General features: G+C 55.3%; 1 protein-coding gene across 1 annotated transcript; it reads left to right on the top strand.

The window, feature by feature from the left end:
* The first annotated feature begins 618 nt into the window (after positions 1 to 618).
* LOC106493024 (P2Y purinoceptor 2-like) lies at positions 619 to 1,656 on the top strand. Its single transcript, XM_013952981.2, has one exon. It carries the CDS (start codon positions 670 to 672, stop codon positions 1,654 to 1,656), a length of 987 nt encoding a protein of 328 aa, XP_013808435.1. The 5' UTR covers positions 619 to 669.
* The last annotated feature ends 14,979 nt before the right edge of the window (positions 1,657 to 16,635 follow it).

The following is a 16,635-nucleotide window of genomic DNA, read 5'->3' as shown; positions in this document are numbered from 1 at the left end:
TTGTCAGTGGAGCAAGGAGGACTGAGGGGTGCATGTGGACTGCTCTGTCTGCAGAGCTGTGAAGTCTGACAGTGGACAGGGAGTATTTCAGGGAGCTGCTTGCTAATCGGGTTGTAACAAAACCTACCAAAATCACTGTAGTGTGGTGATGTTGGGATCCTACAAATGATTTGAAATGCAAAGGCTTTTGGAGCCAAGCAGTAACTGCATCATTATTTCATCTTCTCCCCTCAGGAGTTAGCAGTGGTGAACATTTAAGCTGCTCCTGTGGTTCTTTGTAGCCCTTTCTCTTTCTTTTGCTGCACGATCAGAGAAAGCTAAGCTGAGCATAGCAAGTTTGAGTCTGATTCCCACTGGGTTGTATTTGCTTGTGAAAAGCAAGATATGGCCTCTTGCATTTGCCAGGTCTCATTCTCTGGTGGCTGGGATAATCAGTGGTTGTCTTTTGGCCATAGATCTTCAGGACCAGCAATCCTGTTTGAAAACCTGCTTCTGCTACTTGCACTGCTGTTGCCTCCAATCAAACTCAGCCTCAACTTGCACAAGGCAAGAAGATGAGACCTGGTAGTTTCAACGCTTTCTCTTTTCCACTTCATCCTTTGTAGGTCAGGTCTCAGCAGTGCAGAGATTTCTCCTAAGTCCTTAGAGCTGCAGGCCTCTCTCACCATCATGAACACCAGCATGGACTGCATGTCCCAGGGGCTGCACCCTGTCATCCCTGCCCTGGGGACCCTGCTCCTCCTGGGCTGTATCCTTCTGAACGGCGTGAGCTTCTGGGTGTTCTGCTTCCACATCAAGAAGTGGGATTCAGGCATGATCCTCCAGTTTAGCCTGGTCCTTGGAGATATCCTGATCATCCCTGCTGCTCCATTCAGGATTGCCTATTTCAGCCTGGGCAACCAGTGGCCATTTGGGCAGTTTCTCTGCCAGCTAGAAGTGTTCCTGCATGCCATCCACATGTACGGCAGCATCTATTTCCTGATGCTCATCTGCATTCACCGGTACTTTGTTGTTGTACGGTACAAGAACAAGTCCATCTGGAAGAAGAAGACCTTCTTGAGAAAGCTGTGCTTGTTTGTGTGGCTTGTTGTCTTTGTCCAAGGGCTGCCTTTATTCTTCCTCCTCAAGACTTCACTTGTCAATGGCTCACCAAAATGCCTGAATATTCACCAGTCAGAGTTGGCCTCTGTTTACTTCTTCTACAACATGGCTATAAGTTTCTTCTCTTTCCTCCTCCCCTTTGCCATTTCCTTGGCCTTTGGTGCTCTTTTGGGAGCTGCCATTGCTAAAACGGCAAATAAAAGCTCCAGAGGCAAGAGGATTAAAAAAAGGTCTTTACAGATGATAACAGTGTCTCTGGTGATTTTTGCTCTCTGCTTTGGGCCTCTGCACATCTGCAGGACCGTCGGCGTAATTGTGAAGTACTACGGCATGTCTTGTGAGCTTTTGCACCAAGTGGAAGTTGCCTACTATGTCTGCTGGATTTTCACTACGGCAAACACCTGTCTGGATCCCCTGATCTATGTATTTGCTAATGAGAAGTTTAAGAAGAGCTTTGCTGACTCCTTCCGCAAACACTGGGGCACAAAGCATGAAATGTCTGGGAGCCATTCAAGGCCTTCCCAGGGGATCCATCAGGGCGGCTGTTTATTCTAAGAGCCAGATCCCAAGCTTCTTCCTTGTTTTGTGCTGTCCCCAGAGTCCCCAGAGCCGCTGGTGGCAATTCAGTCTGGCAGAACTGCAAGAGTTTCAGGGTTTCTCTGTGTTTCCCCAACATCACTGAGAGGTCGTTCCTGCAGGTGGGGACTCCATGGTACACAAGAAAGCTCTGACTACTTGCTTCTCCTGGTCATACCCCATAAACTGGCAGCTACAGGAAACCAGTAACTGGATGTCCCAGGTGTAGGTTTCTTTACACTGTTGAAGTGGTCAAACCTTGTTGGAGGCAAGGAGGAAACAGGGAGAATTTACACCTGAGGTCGTAAATCAGGAGAAAGTCCTGTGAAAATGGCCATCCTGCAAAAAGAATTTCCTGCCCATGAACATTTTGCTGTGCTTTTTCTTTCTCATCAGGAGCAGTGTCTCTGTGAGAGGTGAGCTGAGGACTCTGAGCTCAGGACCCAGGCACAGGAAAAAATAACCCACTTCCAGATGCCTGGTTTCTCCCTTGGCAGCACAGCGGTCAGCAGCTCCCCAGTCCCTGGAGTAAACCCTGACCTGGGTGCTGTTGTGACAGGGCCAAGCGCAGTCTCACTGGTGGCAAGCATTGAGCCATGGATGAGTAGTACAGAAGGGAGATGCATGGGTAGGGGAAGTTGCTTGGGGAAGGGTGATGAGCCCCTGAAGCCTGGTTTTCAGGAGGCGGACAATACCTTGTTTCATTTTAGAACAAAAACTGAATTCCTGTAGAAAGTGGCCTGACCCAGGCCCAGCATCACCAGAAGAGGTGCTATAATCCTTGCTGATCCTGACCTTGCCTTGCTGACTTGACTTTCTGGCTTGACCTTGGACCTCGTCTCATCATTGCGGACTTGTCTGGCAACCTGAACTCTGGCTGCCCCCAGTTAAGATCCTTGGACCTTCTCTGCTCTCCTTGTTTGGCTCCTGTGGGACTGCGCCATTGGCGAGGAGGACACAACCCATCCTGCCTTGCTGCCACCCTTGGCTCCAGCTCCCCTTCCCCTGTGCAGCAGCCTGCTCTTGCAGCTCCTTGACAATTACGACATCAAGGATGACCCAGAGATTGTCTGAGGCTTTAAATCTTGAACTGTGCCAGTTTCTCTGTGGGGCAAAGGTAATATTTACTCTGTAGGCTGCCCTGGGAAAACAGGATAGAAGGTGGGGCCGAGAGAGGTGGTGAAAAGTTCCTTCCCCTCCCTGGTATTTCCAGGCTGACGCCAGCTGGGCCTGAGCTCTTGGGCTGTTTCTACCAACAGAAGGATTATCTTGAAAACGATGCTGCTCAAACCCTGCTGTGGAAGATGATGATGATGATTTTGTTATGAAAAACGTTGTAGTGCTCATTATCATGGTGTCATTACAGGGCTTGCAGTGAGGGAATGCAACCTCGGGTGCTGTCTCTGCCCCTCACAGCTTATCAGCCTGGTAGGAACCCTGCATTTAGTCTGTTGGAAAGGCCTGGGAAACAGGGGTATGCACACGCCCTGCTCAGGAGACTTTCTTGTCCTCAGAAACTGGGTTGAAAGCATGCAGGGATCTACCTCCACTGCAGTGCTGGGTGGCAGCCCGGGGAGACAAAGGCCTTTTAGGAGAGAACAGGTGAAGGACGCAGAAACCTGGAGACCAAATGCAAAGCTGGTGCCTTATTTTGTTTTGGCACTTTGCCAGGTTTCCATGAAGTCGAAGGTGAGCAGGCCCAGACACCTGTCGGCTGGCTGCTCTCATTCAATGGCCCGTACACCTTGCAGCAGTGAACTGTGTTTTGGCACCTTCTCCTCCCTCCCGCACCCTACAGAGATGGGTGCCTGGGCCTCAGGGAGCCCAACAGCCCGGGGACAAACGACTACATCTCCCTGTGCCTCTGGAGTGGTGGGAAGTGGCTGCTCTCTTCTCTGCTGCTCCCTGACGGGAAGAGGGGAAGGAGCCCAGCAGGAGCAGAGGGAAGTGGAAGGGACTGAGCTAACGGGGACAAAACCAGTGAGCTGGGAGCTGGACTGACTGAGAGGCAGGAGGAAGAGCTGGGAGGCAGAAGTTCTTGTGCTGGCCAGGAGGACTGGGAACGGGGTGCTGATGAGTGGCAGGATGAGCACAGGGATACTGGGCTGACATGGGAGGTGAACAGACTGGATGGAGGAAGCAGATTGGCCCTGCAGTACTGGGCTGATCTGAACTGGGCAGGAGGTAAGAGCTCTTTGGAGCAGCAGACAGCTAAAACAATCTTTGCCAAAAGCTTGGGAGAGGGGGCGACACTTCCTGCTTTGCACATACTTTAGATTTTGTGGGGTTTTTTTGCAATCAAGAGACAGACCAGAAATACAATATAACTTGAAAAAAACAACCTTATAATTCTGTGGGAGAAGGGTGCCCTTGTTACCCTGAGTTCCATGTTTGAGGATGTGAGGAGAGCAGTGCTGGAGGCTCCAATTACGTGAGCTCCAAACTAGATGGAGGAGAGCAGTGCTGGAGGCTCCAATTACGTGAGCTCCAAACTAGATGTTCATAATGGAAAGTGAGGTGCAAAAATTGTTTTAAAAAGAGTGGGTGGGCAGAGCTGTAATGACATTTCCTTTAGCGTCATGTGCTCCAGCACTTCCCTGTGCCCTGGCTTGATTCATCTCTGCATAAAACAGAACCAACCAAGCAGAATTTGTGCTGAATAAATGACTCTGCATCTCTGAGCGAGTTTTCATGTCGCCATAGGGTGTTATGGTGTTGCAAACTATGGGAAAGAAGGCAATAGAACAAGCATTAGAGATAGGAACCAGAGTGGCAGAGAACGGAGATGCTCTTCTAGTTAAGGCAACAGCTTGGAAGCTCTGGGTTTATTTTTAGATTTTGCTTTAAACTTACTCCATGAGCATGAAACAGGTTTCAAGTTTCGCTTCTCCATCTCTGAAACAGGACTGATTGTCCTTCCCTTTTCAGTCTCGCCTCTTTCAACTGAAAATCTTCTGGGATAGTAACTGTCTTTTGCTACCTGTGTGAACAAAGCCAGACACAGGGAGACCTTGATTTTGTGCGAGTTCTCTGGAGGACGCTATAGTAACTCCTGTTATTAGTACCATGGTGAGAACAGGGAGGTAGTTGCTGTCTCCAGCTGGGTTGTGGAGGGGATTTTCGTAAAGGTTTTGTTTCTTAGCACTGCAGTTCAGCCCTGTGAGGTCCTTGGAGGACACCAGAGCAGGCTTGCTTGGGCACCTCAGCTGTCGGAGTCGCCTCTGTGCCCACTCCTTCCCTTCAGTAATGTATCACTTGCTATCTGCCAACATAACCCAGCAAATACTGCATTTACTCTTGAATTAGATACTGAACAAAAACGTATTTATGCTAGAAACTGGTATCAAGAGCAGGGTAGAATCGGTTGAGAGACTCATGTTTTAACTTGGCCTCTCTCTAATACCTGCCCCCTGGCTTCACATGGGGGTTGTTGTGAATTTTAATTGAATTTGTGTCTTTAATGTGCCTTGCAAGATCAGTCAAAAGGTGTCATTCCCTGCTGTTAGTAACATTGTTGTTGGATAAATCGCATTGCAAAATTCAGGTGGCCTCCAAAGTCCTGCCTCATGTGGGCGGCATTAAACAGCAGCTTGGATTTGGGCTCTCAGAAGTGGAAATATTTTTGTGTTATTTCTTTGATACACAAAGAAGGGGACATTTGTACTTGTCCATGGAAAAGGTGACCGTCTCTGCTGACAGCATAGGTGATTAGTTGCCAGCTGCCAGTAACTCATTCAGTGTGGGTATTTGCCAAAGTGCCAAACAATTTTGAAAGCTGAAGCCTAATATTTCAAAACCTGGGTAAGCAAGTATCGGGGAGGAGCTGAACCAGGAAAATCCCTTCTTATTCCACCAGGGAGCATAACTCTAATAATTTTGATGCTAAATGCTTTCCAGGTCAACATTTACCTTTCTATTCTTAACTAATTGACAGTTAGTAATTCATCCAGAACAACTGGCTTTATAACCAATTGTTGTTCACTCAAGTATAGATATGGCAAATGTTCAGGAACCAAAATGTGTCTGCAGTCTTGCAAGTGAATATCATATTTCACATTTTAAAAACAGAATCTACACCAAGCACCACCACAAATCTTATCAAATTTACTTCCTTTGAACAGTTATTGATTATTATAGTAACTCTAATAAAGTCAGACATGTTTGATCTTAGGGAACTTTTGGGAATACAGTCCCTTTTCACTTGCTATGAGGACAATGCTTTTAAGCAACTGCTTTTCACTTTTTAAGGTTATTCTTATGCCTCGCTGAGATGAACTCATGCATGCTTATAAGGAGCCTGGCCATGACATTACTTAGTTAAATCCAGACTCTCACTGCTTGCTAGTTGCATCTTTGTTGGATCCAGAAGATGAGCATCCTGGATGTTTTTGGAAGATTGACCTCTGCCATTTTCCAGTTTCTGGATCTCACCAGCCTTTTCCAAACTAGTTTAAGCTCACATTGATTCCCCACCTCCCACCCCTGGTTCCCTCCTGAAACACAGTCAAGGACTGAGGAGGCAAATGGGGGCTCTCCTTCCACCAGCTCCCTGTAGGTGTGCAGAAGGGGACAGGGAAGCTCGAGCCCAACAGAAGCATTACAGACCTTGACCAGTGATTAACGCTCTTCTCCAGGCTGGTTCGCACGGCAAAGTCGCTGCCCTGGACTGCCCCATCCTTCACGCATACCAAGAGATGAATTGCTGGTGGCCTGGTCTGCGCAGACTGGAGCATGTGAGCATGGCAGGGGCTGCTGTCCCTTTTGCTAGGTCATGGTGTGAGATGCCTTTTGTTAAAGGTGCACAGAGAAAGCTTGTGGTTATCAATAATACTGCTTTTTTTTTTCCTTGTTTAAGGCTGGGAAGAACTATCAGGTCACCGCTCACTGGGCACACGGCAGAGCTTTAACAGGCCTGGGTGAACAGAGTGTAAAGGGTTCAGGTAATGACTGAGCTCATGTGAACAGTGGTGACCAAGGGAACAGGCTCTGTAATCTTATTATTGGTCTGCTAAATCCTTCTGACCCTTTAAAGAAGTGCTGTCAACAGCGCTATGATGGATCTCACCTGAGCTCAGCCTGGGAGCCTACTGTAGACGCGGCTGCGGGAATGCGTGCGGTGTCGGTTCAGTGCCCTGCATCCTCCATACAACTGTCATGCACTCCGTAAGGGGCAGGAGTCTTTCCACTCGGAGATGACAAACAGGCAAATAAACTTCCTAATAGACTGAGTGTTACAGCCGAGTTTTTGTAGAGCATGACTGTCCTCTGGAAAAGCTGCTGCGAAGCCAGGCCCAAAAAATCACCACTGCACCGAGTCCTTCTTTAAGAACAGGAGACATGGAGGTCCTGGTTCAATTTTGACCCACCAGCTTTTATTTCATCTTCTGGTATTTAAGCTCACCAAATAGCACAGCAAAGACGATGTATCAACTCTTCCTCCCCCAGGGAAATGTCAGCCCAATTGCACATTGAACATGATGAGTAGAAAAGATGATGGATCAAACCCATGGTGTAACGAGCTGTCGGGTGGTTTTCTTATGATGTCGGAGTCCTTCCAAACATTCGCAGCACTTTCCTGTGCGAGGAAGGACTCCCTGGGGACAGCTGACGTGTGGCTTGGGAATGCCCTCAGATTTGCCTCCCTGTGTCCTGTGCAGGGCTGAGGACATTTAGATATTTAATTCATTGCTTTAGGATTCTGTCAGCTTTGGTCTGGTGTGTGGGCAACCCAGCGTACCAGAACCTGCCTGCCTGTATTTACTTGGAGGAATGACGGTCACTTGCCCACATTTTTAATTGGTGACTTGCAAATGTGCTTCCTGTTTATGAGATGATAAAACATAACCACAGCCAGGATGAACATGCCACGCCAAAGATCAACTCATTAGTGTTCTTGTGGCATTAACTGGACACTACCTTGACTTGGTGCCTACCACGAAAGTGTCCTTCCTCTTCCAGCAGCTCAAAAATCAAGAGTTAGGCCTCCAAATCAGTAAACTGGCTTTGAAATGATTGCAAGACTTGCAGTCACTGTGCTCTAGCAGCTAATTTTGGCAAATACCAAGGTGAGGGGAAGAGTTATCTCTGTGCCCCAAACAGTTAGGACTGGACTTAGAAAAACTTGAAAGTTGGTCATTGGGACATGACTTGCATGAATCCAGAGGTTTGAAATGTAAATGCTGTGTCCTATGAGACCTGCAAACTGGAGCTGTGTTGGCTTCTCCTGTTTCTGATGACCAAAAAGCTGGCTTTGAAAACTCCTCTCCTGGTGAAGAAGATCTTGAAATCTCCCACAGATCTCCAGGGCTGATTATGACAGAGACTCCTGCAGAATAAATGTTTGCAAGAGGGATTTGCATGAAGAGGAGGAAGCTTTTTGGCTTATGCTGGGCTGGGAAAGCAGGGCACATAGATGGGAACTCTGGGAAGGTGACCAGGACTGTGGTGCCTTATGAGTTGGACAGAAAAGGCAGCAAATGGGATCTGGAAATTGTTAAAAATCAATGTGAGTTGTAACTCCTGCCCCCACAGGTGCCTTTGAACGTCCCAGAAACCATTTCTGGTAAAAAAAGCACTCACTGAAACCTGCTGCACAGGCCTCCTGTTCAGTCGCACGCCAGGCTGGACTGAGTACCAGCAGAGCTCTTAGCCGGGGTTGATCCCACCAAAACTAACACAAGGGCCGGAATCCACTTGGGCTGGGAAAGGAACGCTCTCTCATTGCCGTACAGCTGAATTTCTTCCTAGAAGAAGCGAACGCTTATTTCCTCCCCATTATTAAATTAAGCTGAACCCTATGAACCCCTTGGGTGCCTCTGGCTGATCCAGCTTGGTGTGAGCTCGGGTGCAAAACGACACTGCTGTGACGATCACCGACCCATGCGATGGCCAGTCCACATCAATGGCACAAGCGTCGGCCTCCCCGGGGCTTTGCTGGTCTGACCCCCGTGAGCAGACCTCAGCGGGAGGGCAACCAGAGAGACCCTTTCCCTCGGCTGCCTTGGATCCGGTTTCCATGGGACACGGACGATGTCCCTCCCGAGCAGCGGTGGGACGGTGCCACCACAGCGAGGGGACGCCCCGGGACACTGAGCCAGCTGGGGACTGGGCAGCGATGTGCTGCTTCTCACCTGCTCCAAGGAGAGCCGGAGGGCATCCGTCGCGCCAGCCCAACGCTGCAATCTAATCCGTGCCGCGGCACCGATACGGCTGAAAAAACCAGGCTGTGCCAGCGGAGAAGGAAAGCGGAGGAACAATAGCGGCTCTGTTTGCACCTGGCCGGAGTTATTTGCCTAACGAGGAAATAACAATGAAACGCATTTTTTTAACCGCACCAAGGAAGCGAAGGAGAGCGAAGTCCAGGCGGGCGCTGAGCAGCTCCCGGGCCGTGACGCGGGCTCTGTTCGCCCTCGGCTGCGGTTCGGCTGCTCTGAGTCACAGCGCGACGCGCTGCCCCGGGCCTCTCCCACCGCCGGGAACGCGCCGGGGCGAGCGGCCGCGGGCAGCCCCGCTCCCGCCCCGCCGCCTCGCACAGCGCCTGGCTTGGGTTGACCCGGGGGGCGACGTGCAGCCGCCCCGGCGCGGCTGGTCGGTGCCACCCGGCGTCCTGCCCGGTCCCGGGGCGAGTGGAGGGGACCCCGCGGAGCGAGAGGAGGGAGGCGGGGGGCTCCGGCCCTCGTGGGAGACGCGAGTTTTGGGGCGGCGCGGCAGGAGGCAGCTGATGAAGCTCCCGGGTCACCTTGATCTCTCCAGCTTGGTAATTTATAGCCGTGCATTGGAGCAATTAAACCGGTTTAAAAGGAAGTACTAGAAAGTCAGGTTGCAAATCCTGAATTGGGCAAAGAGGACTTCGGAGGTTGCTGGTTCAAAAAGGCCAAAAGCCAAAACCGCAAAAATCCAACCATCTCGGCGGACCGGCCTTCTTGCTGTTTGGCCGGGAGACAACGGGGCAGGCGAGGACTCACCGCTGGCCGAAACGTCGCAGCTGAGCGATGCTGCTGCAAGTTCTCCCTCCGCCCGAGGAAGGACGCGGGGCTGGAGCTGGGACCCCGCGCGCGGCGCCGAGGGGGCTCCGAGGGGCAGGCACACGCGTGGGGGGGGGGGGGCGTGAGCGTGTCTCAGCTGCAGCGTGGCTCAGGCAAGCGCCGAAGCACCTGCGTGGCCAAGACGGGTAAACTGAGGCACGGTTACTCGCTTAGCCCCGGTGGCACCGTATGCAAAAGGCAGCGGCTCCGTCCGTGGTGTCCCGTGCGCGTCCTGCCTCCTCTCCCCGGGGTGGGGGGGCTGGCACCGCCTCGAGGACGTCCCCGAGGGGGCCGGGGCTGCGGAAGGACCCGCGCTGGGGGCTCGCGGGGAGACGGGCTGCGAGGTGCAGGCAGGGCGCGGGGGGGCCGCACGGCCCCGGCACCCGGGCAGGCAGCCCTGCTCCTGGCACAGCTCCCCGGCACGGCTCCCACATCCCGGATCCTGGCTCCCAGTATCGATTCCCTGCTCCTGGCACATCTCCCCGGCATGGCTCCCACATCCCGGATCCTGGCGCAAATCCTCCGGCTCCCGGTATAGATTCCCTGCTCCCGGCACAGATCCCCCCAGCACAGATGCCCCATGTCCCGGTGGAGATGCCCCAGATCCCAGGGCAGATGCCCCCAGATCCCAGCGGAATGATCATCCCGGGGGGTTAATTCGTGGGCGCTGAAAGCCCCGAGGGGGACGAGCCCCGCAGGGGAGGGTGCCCGGGCTGCGGGGAGGGAGCTGGGCGCCAGCCTGGGGCACGCGGGTGCTTTGGGGGGGGGGGGGCAGCGCCCGGCCTGGGGAGGGCTGAGCGCTGCCTTGTTTGGGCTTTTCTGCTGGGGCAGGTGACGGGGGGGCGGACGGAGCTCGGCGAGCAGCCCCCCGGGATGCTCCCAGTCGGGTCCACCGCAGGGCCAGGAACGCTGGGGTGTCCCCCGCGGGGTGGCTTGTCACCCTCGGGCAGGGACCGGGAGCGCGGAGGGGGGGGGCCGGAGGGATGCCGAGCCGCGAGCTTCCCCCGTAACCGCTCCCGGCCCCTTCCCGCAGCCCTTCCCGCTCGCGCCGCGCTCCACGAGGACGGCGCCCGGCCTCCGGGGACCCCGCTCCTGCAGCGCCCCGCAACGCCCGCTCCCGTGGGGACCACCGGCATCCCCCCCTCTGCCCTCCGGCGTCCCCCCCCCCCCGCCCTCCATCCCCGCGGGCGTGTGGGCGGCTTTGCTGCCGCCTTCACCCTGGGCCCTCGCTCCGCCTCGGCGGATCCGGGTCAGGCGCCGGGAGCGCATCGAGTGGGCTGCGACGGACGGGCCGAGTTCCTCGGAGCTCAGCCACGGCAGCCGCCACGGCAGCTCCCCATCGGCGCCAAAGGGCCTTTTGGCAGCGCCTGGATTCCCATCAGCCAAGCGCCGCAGGGCTCCTCTCCCGCTCCCAGTAATTCGTCCCGCTCCGGGCGCGTAAAAGAAGCAGCCGAAGCTCATCTCGGCAGATGAGGCTTGAAGGCGGAGTAGGAAGTCAAAAACTTATCCTGCTCATTTTTGCCTTCGCCTCGTTATCCCTGGCCCAGCAAAAGCCCGCTGCCGCCTGGCGCCGTCCCCGAATCAGCGCCGCGCTGCGGAGCAAACGGGAAGGGGCTCCTCGCCGCCTGCGATGCCGCCGTCCGGGCCGTCAGCGAAACCTGCCCTCCGTATCCCAAACCCCGCGAAACGCCCGGGGCTGGCACGCGGTGCCCCGGCGCGGAGGGAACCACGCTCTGCCTCCGTCCCCCTCTGCCAAGTGCCCCCCAAAAATTCCCCCTGCAGCGGAGCTCTGCTCCACAGCCACGTTTCCTCGCTCCCCGCGGGCGGATGCAGCGTGTGCCCGGGCATTCCCGGATCCGGGAGTCGCTGCTGCCAGAGCGAAGCAGCGCGGGAGGCAGGAGGTCGGGCGCCAGCCCCGTTCCCGCGACGTTAGCGAAGCCTAAAAACCTCCGCGAGCTTTTCTTCGGGCACCTCGCCGAGTCAGCGGTTTCTCCGCCCGCTCCGGGGAGGTTTGGCTTCCCGCAGGGATGCGGGAAAGAGGAATTCTCTCTGCGGAAAGGAGTCCATAGCATGGGGCAACGGGAGAATCCCCTTTCTTTTCCTCCTCTTTTAAAAAAATAAATAAATAAGTTTCCGTCCTGCTCGGTTTCGCTGGGGCGGCTGCGCGAGCTCGCCGCGACGGTGGCGGGAGGGAGGATGGACCCTGACCTTCCTCCTCCTCCTCCTCGCCCTGTGCCGAGAGGGTCGGGACGGTGCTCAGCCCGAGCCGCCTGCCCGGGATGCGTCCGAAGGGCGGATAACTCCGCGGGTTGGCCTTGTCACAGAAGGAGAGACCTTGCCTCAGCTCAACCTGTTTCGGGAGGGGATTAAAGGAACGAGGCGCTTTGCCGGGGAACAAAAGCGATTTTCATCAAATTGGTCTAATCTGCTCCCAAAATGTATTAAACCAGTCCGAAATCAAGGGATTCGTGGGTCTTTCCCCCAGCACCACCAGAATAAGGGATTTTTTTTTTAGGTCCCCAAATTTGGTTTTAAACTCATGCTTGATCCGACCCGGGACGAGGCTCCGGTGCAGCCAGCTCAGCGGCAGGGCAGCGACTGGCCCAGCGGGTGCTGCTGATTTTGGCTTTGCATCGCTGGATCCGAAACACGTTACGGGCTGTGGCCCGTCGACGTGCTCTCCCGAAGCACTCGAGCGCACCCGGCCGCTTCGCTGCGGGTTAATTCGAAGGCGACTTTGGCCAAAACGTAAATGCTCATGCAAAACGCTGCAAGGAAATGGCCTTTTGAGGCAAGGGAAGAAAAAAAAGCTTTTCTCGGAAAGCTCCTGCCAGTTGCACCGGTGGCCTCCGCTTATTATACGGCAGCCTTATCCTGTGTCTATGGGGCCGTATCCTGCAAGCTCTAGGACCTGCCTTAAGGGTGCTTAGATCATTTGTTCCTTAAGCTCCAGGTCCTGAAATCACACGACGGAAGGAGGTAACATCACCTCCGCAGCGAAAAGCGCCGTCTTTGGGAAACGCTGAAGTTTCAAAACAGCGACGACAACGACAACAAAAAAAGAAAGCGCGCTCCTACTTTCTTCCAAAAAAACCGCATGACTCTGGCGAGCAAAGTCACGCTGCTTCAGAGGCCTGGGCCGGCAGAAAGGGAGGCTGGACGGTGGCGGTAAGGGAAGTGAAAAAGCTTTGCGCTGGGGCAGGGCTGCAGAATAGGGTTGCTAAACAGGATGCACGCCGGCGGAGCAGCTGCGTGCCGGGCCGCGGCGAGCCGGCCGTGCTCGGCTGCACCCCTCGGAGCCAGGCTCCCCGCGGCTGCTGCCAATCCTAACTATAGCATCACAAATATTGCTGTTCCTCTTTTCCGTGGCTCGCTGCTCGCCCCGAGCGCTTTGCCGGCACGGCTCGGCCGGTTGCGGGAGCGTCGCCGCGTGGCCGAGGGTCTTCACGGGGCGGCGAGGCAGCCGCATCCCTTTTATTTGCTCCGGGCGTGGGAAACGTGCTGAACTCCACAGAGGGTTTTATATCCAGGTTTTATTCTCTATGTCCCGGAGCCGCTCCGGCTCCCGGCTGGAGCAGGGACCGCTGCGCAGGGATCTTGCAAGGACCCCAGCGAGCTCAAGGCGGCCACAGCAGGTCAATTCACACCGGGCGCCGACATCCCCAGGAGCACGAGCCCTCGCTGCGCGCACGTTGTTTACGTCGCCGGTTTGGGAGCGAGCTTACACCAACGTGCCTGTCCCCAAGGCTGCAAACAGCCTCCAAAATAATTTGTAAGAGCTTCCTGCGAATGGACCCTAAGGCACCTTCTGCGAAGCGAGCAAGACCAGACCATTAGTTACACGCTAACCCGGGACTCGGCAGGCTGCAGCTCAATCGCTGGCTTTGCAACAGGCTTTCTCGGTGACCTTCAGCAAGTCTCTCCATCGTCAAAGCGGGTCGGTGTTGCAACACGTTGTCTCCCCATCACCCTGCTGCAGGAAGGAGTCCTCACCTCCCGAAGCAGGCGCCGGCCGCCTGGGGAGCGTTCAGCGCGTGGGAGGGCATCCTCCGAAACAGGCTGAGCGAGAAGCTGCCGAAAGCAGCCCAGGGTGACAGGTGGAGGAAGGGGCAAAGCTTCGCTGGGAAGGTATCGGACTAGTCCGAGACAAGCGCTTCATCTCTGGCGGCCAAGGGGGAGGTGGAGAGACAGGCTGCTACGCTTGCCCCAGGCCAAAATATCCCCTTGCTCGTGCTTGGAGGTTGAAGGACAAGAAAAACCTGGCTTCAACTCCTTCCTCGGCCGGTTCAAAGCAGGGATTCAAGCCGCAGCCTCTGCCGGGCCAACGGGGCACCCTAGCAAGACCGCAATTCCCGTGCCTGGACCCAGCTGGCTTAGGCACCCCTGGAGGCACTGATTGGCTTCCCAGGGAAGGAGATGAAGGAACGCCCATCAGAAATCCCAGTTTGGGGTTTCCCTAGGGTAGGAGCTGAGCAGCTTGCTGGTTGGCCTCTCCTGCCCTTGGCTTTACTATCGCACGCTGGTGAAAATCGGTGGGATTTAAGCCTGAGTGAGAGACTCCCAGCTTTACAGGAGGAGCACAGGCGAGGTGCTGGGCTGCCAAAAGAGCGTTGGTGGTCGCCAAAGTACTGCTTGAGTTGGGGCTGTGGGTTCCCCAGGTGTGAACTTCCAACCACATGAGACTCCAGCATGACAGACACAAAGAATTACGGGTGGTAAAGAAAGCGGTTTGGGTGCAAACATCTAGGTATAAGGGGTTTTGCTGTTGCTTCAATGTGTTTTAACTGCAAGGGGAAATTTTCAGCTGGTCCGTAAGGAGAACGTAGAAGCGAACGTGTAACGGCGACCGAGCAAGGCCAGCTCATCCCAACCTGAGCACGTTGCCGATGTTTTTGGACGGGTCCCAGCAGGCACGCTCGTGCCCGACGCCACCAGCGCTGTCCCTTCTTAATGCATCGGCACGCCTACGGGAAATGCCGGCTAACGTTACGGCACGCCGTTTATCACCTTAAACGGAGGGGAAGCAAACATCGGGGTGAAAAAATGGACTCCTCTGTTTCATTAAGTGCTCACGCTGTGCCCGGCACTTCTCATGCCACGGGGGTACGAGACCCCGAGCCCTGTTCTTCCGGGTGAGCAGCCGCCGGCGCCGCGGTGGTGCAGAGGGCAAGAGCCACCTGTCTGCAGCAGGGCTGAGGCCTCCGCGGCCCCGGGCGTCCGGCTCAGGGGTCAAGGCCTGAACGGCGCCGAGAGATTGGGTCGCAGAGGAAAAGGCTACGGCACACGGTGTCACACCGCCTGGGCGGCAGGGCCAGCGCCGGGTCTCGCTGCTAAACCCTTAAGCGCCTTATCGGACCCACCTTTGAACATCTCCTGCGGCATCCCAGCAGCAAGCGTGTCCCCGGCGAGTTATTCCGGATCTGCTGGGCTTCCTGGCCGGGGGAAATGCACAGCCTAATCTCAACGCTTTCTTCACTTCCAGGCCACGGCTCCTCGCCACCTCCGCTCTTATCTGCCCTCAACACGCCCCCCCCCCCCCTCGTATTTCCTTGGATATAGAAAACCTGATGCACCTCTGCGCAGCGAAGGTCCCCGAAACTCCCCTCCCGGGTCATCGCGCCCTCTAATCCCTTTACGATGTTTGTGGCTGGCTCCCCTAGGCCGACCCTGCTCTTTGCCTTCCCGCTAATCTACCTGCCGAGCAGTTTGGGAAGGCGCCGCCGCGCGGGGCACACGGCGTTCCTGGGCGCTGCTGGAGGAAACGCCGTTGCCTTGGGCTTTGCACTGGCAAAGGCTTTAGGAGCAAAGGCTTTAGGAGCATCTTCGGCGGCTTGTGCGGGGCGTGCGCCCCCCGCGTCGCGTCTGCACGGGCGGCCCCGCCGCCGGCACGCCGGCGAGGGCTGCAGAGGCCCCAGCGGAGGCGTCCGTACCCGTTCGCGGCCCTCCCCGGCTGCAATCGCACCGCCGGCCGGGGCTGCTGGGGGCTCGCGGGCAATGCGGTTGGGTGCAGAAGGTGCTGGTTCATGGCCATCACCCAAAAGCGGTGCTGGGGAAGGGGGTAGCAACTCAGCAGCGATATCTGCTGCAATTCCTCTTTCCGAATCCTTTAGCTTGGGAAAAGCCCTGTGCATCATGCTGTGGCTTTAAATACAGTCTTCCGCGTGGTTCCCTGGAGATTTAATCTGCGACCTTTTGCTGATACAAGGACATCCCTGCTCCGTTCCTGGCTGCGTCTCACCAGTCTGCGTCTGACCTTGGGCAAGTCACTTATTCCCGTATTCGGTTGCCTCGTGGTGGTTAATATTTACTGTACCCGTCTCGGAGAGGAGCGGGAAAGAAATCACTGTTTGCAGAGAACGCTGAGCGCGGTAGATGGGGCTCGCTTGCGGGAGAAAATATTACGGCGTTAACCGTTCCGAGGGTGATGTAGCAGCAATGCCACCCAAATTGGTGGAATTGGCCCATGATAAGATAAGACTTGATCCCAAGGTGAGCAAGAAAAACAGGTCCCGAGCATGGTATGGTAGAAATATATATTTTCCCACCTAGCGGACTTTCGACACCAAATAACGATACCGCACCAGTCGAATATTTGATCAGCTGCCTCGTTCGGGAGGGTTTGGGGGGGCAGAGCTGGGCTCTGCCGCGCGCACGCAGGTCGGAGCTGGGATCCCAGGGCGCTGCTGCCCTGAAGCCCCCCCCCAAACCCGCCGCGTTTGCCTTGCTGCAGCTCGAGCGGGCTGTGAACGGGGAAGAGATTAACGGTGCTTATTCTGCCTTCCCAGCTGGGATATTTTTGGCCGGTTCCAGACATTCAAAAAAAGGCGTTAGCCTTCCCCAGCCATGAGATTGCTCATAAAAATGAACGCGGTCTGAAGCCCGTGCGGCTCCTCGCTGTGTCCGAGCCCCTTGCGCTCACGCTTTGCAGGTTATT

Source organism: Apteryx mantelli, chromosome 21 (genome assembly GCF_036417845.1).
Source record: "Apteryx mantelli isolate bAptMan1 chromosome 21, bAptMan1.hap1, whole genome shotgun sequence".
Lineage (NCBI taxonomy): Eukaryota > Metazoa > Chordata > Aves > Apterygiformes > Apterygidae > Apteryx > Apteryx mantelli.
The sequence above is the reverse complement of the archived record's forward strand: the minus strand, read 5'-3'. Positions and strand labels throughout refer to the sequence as shown.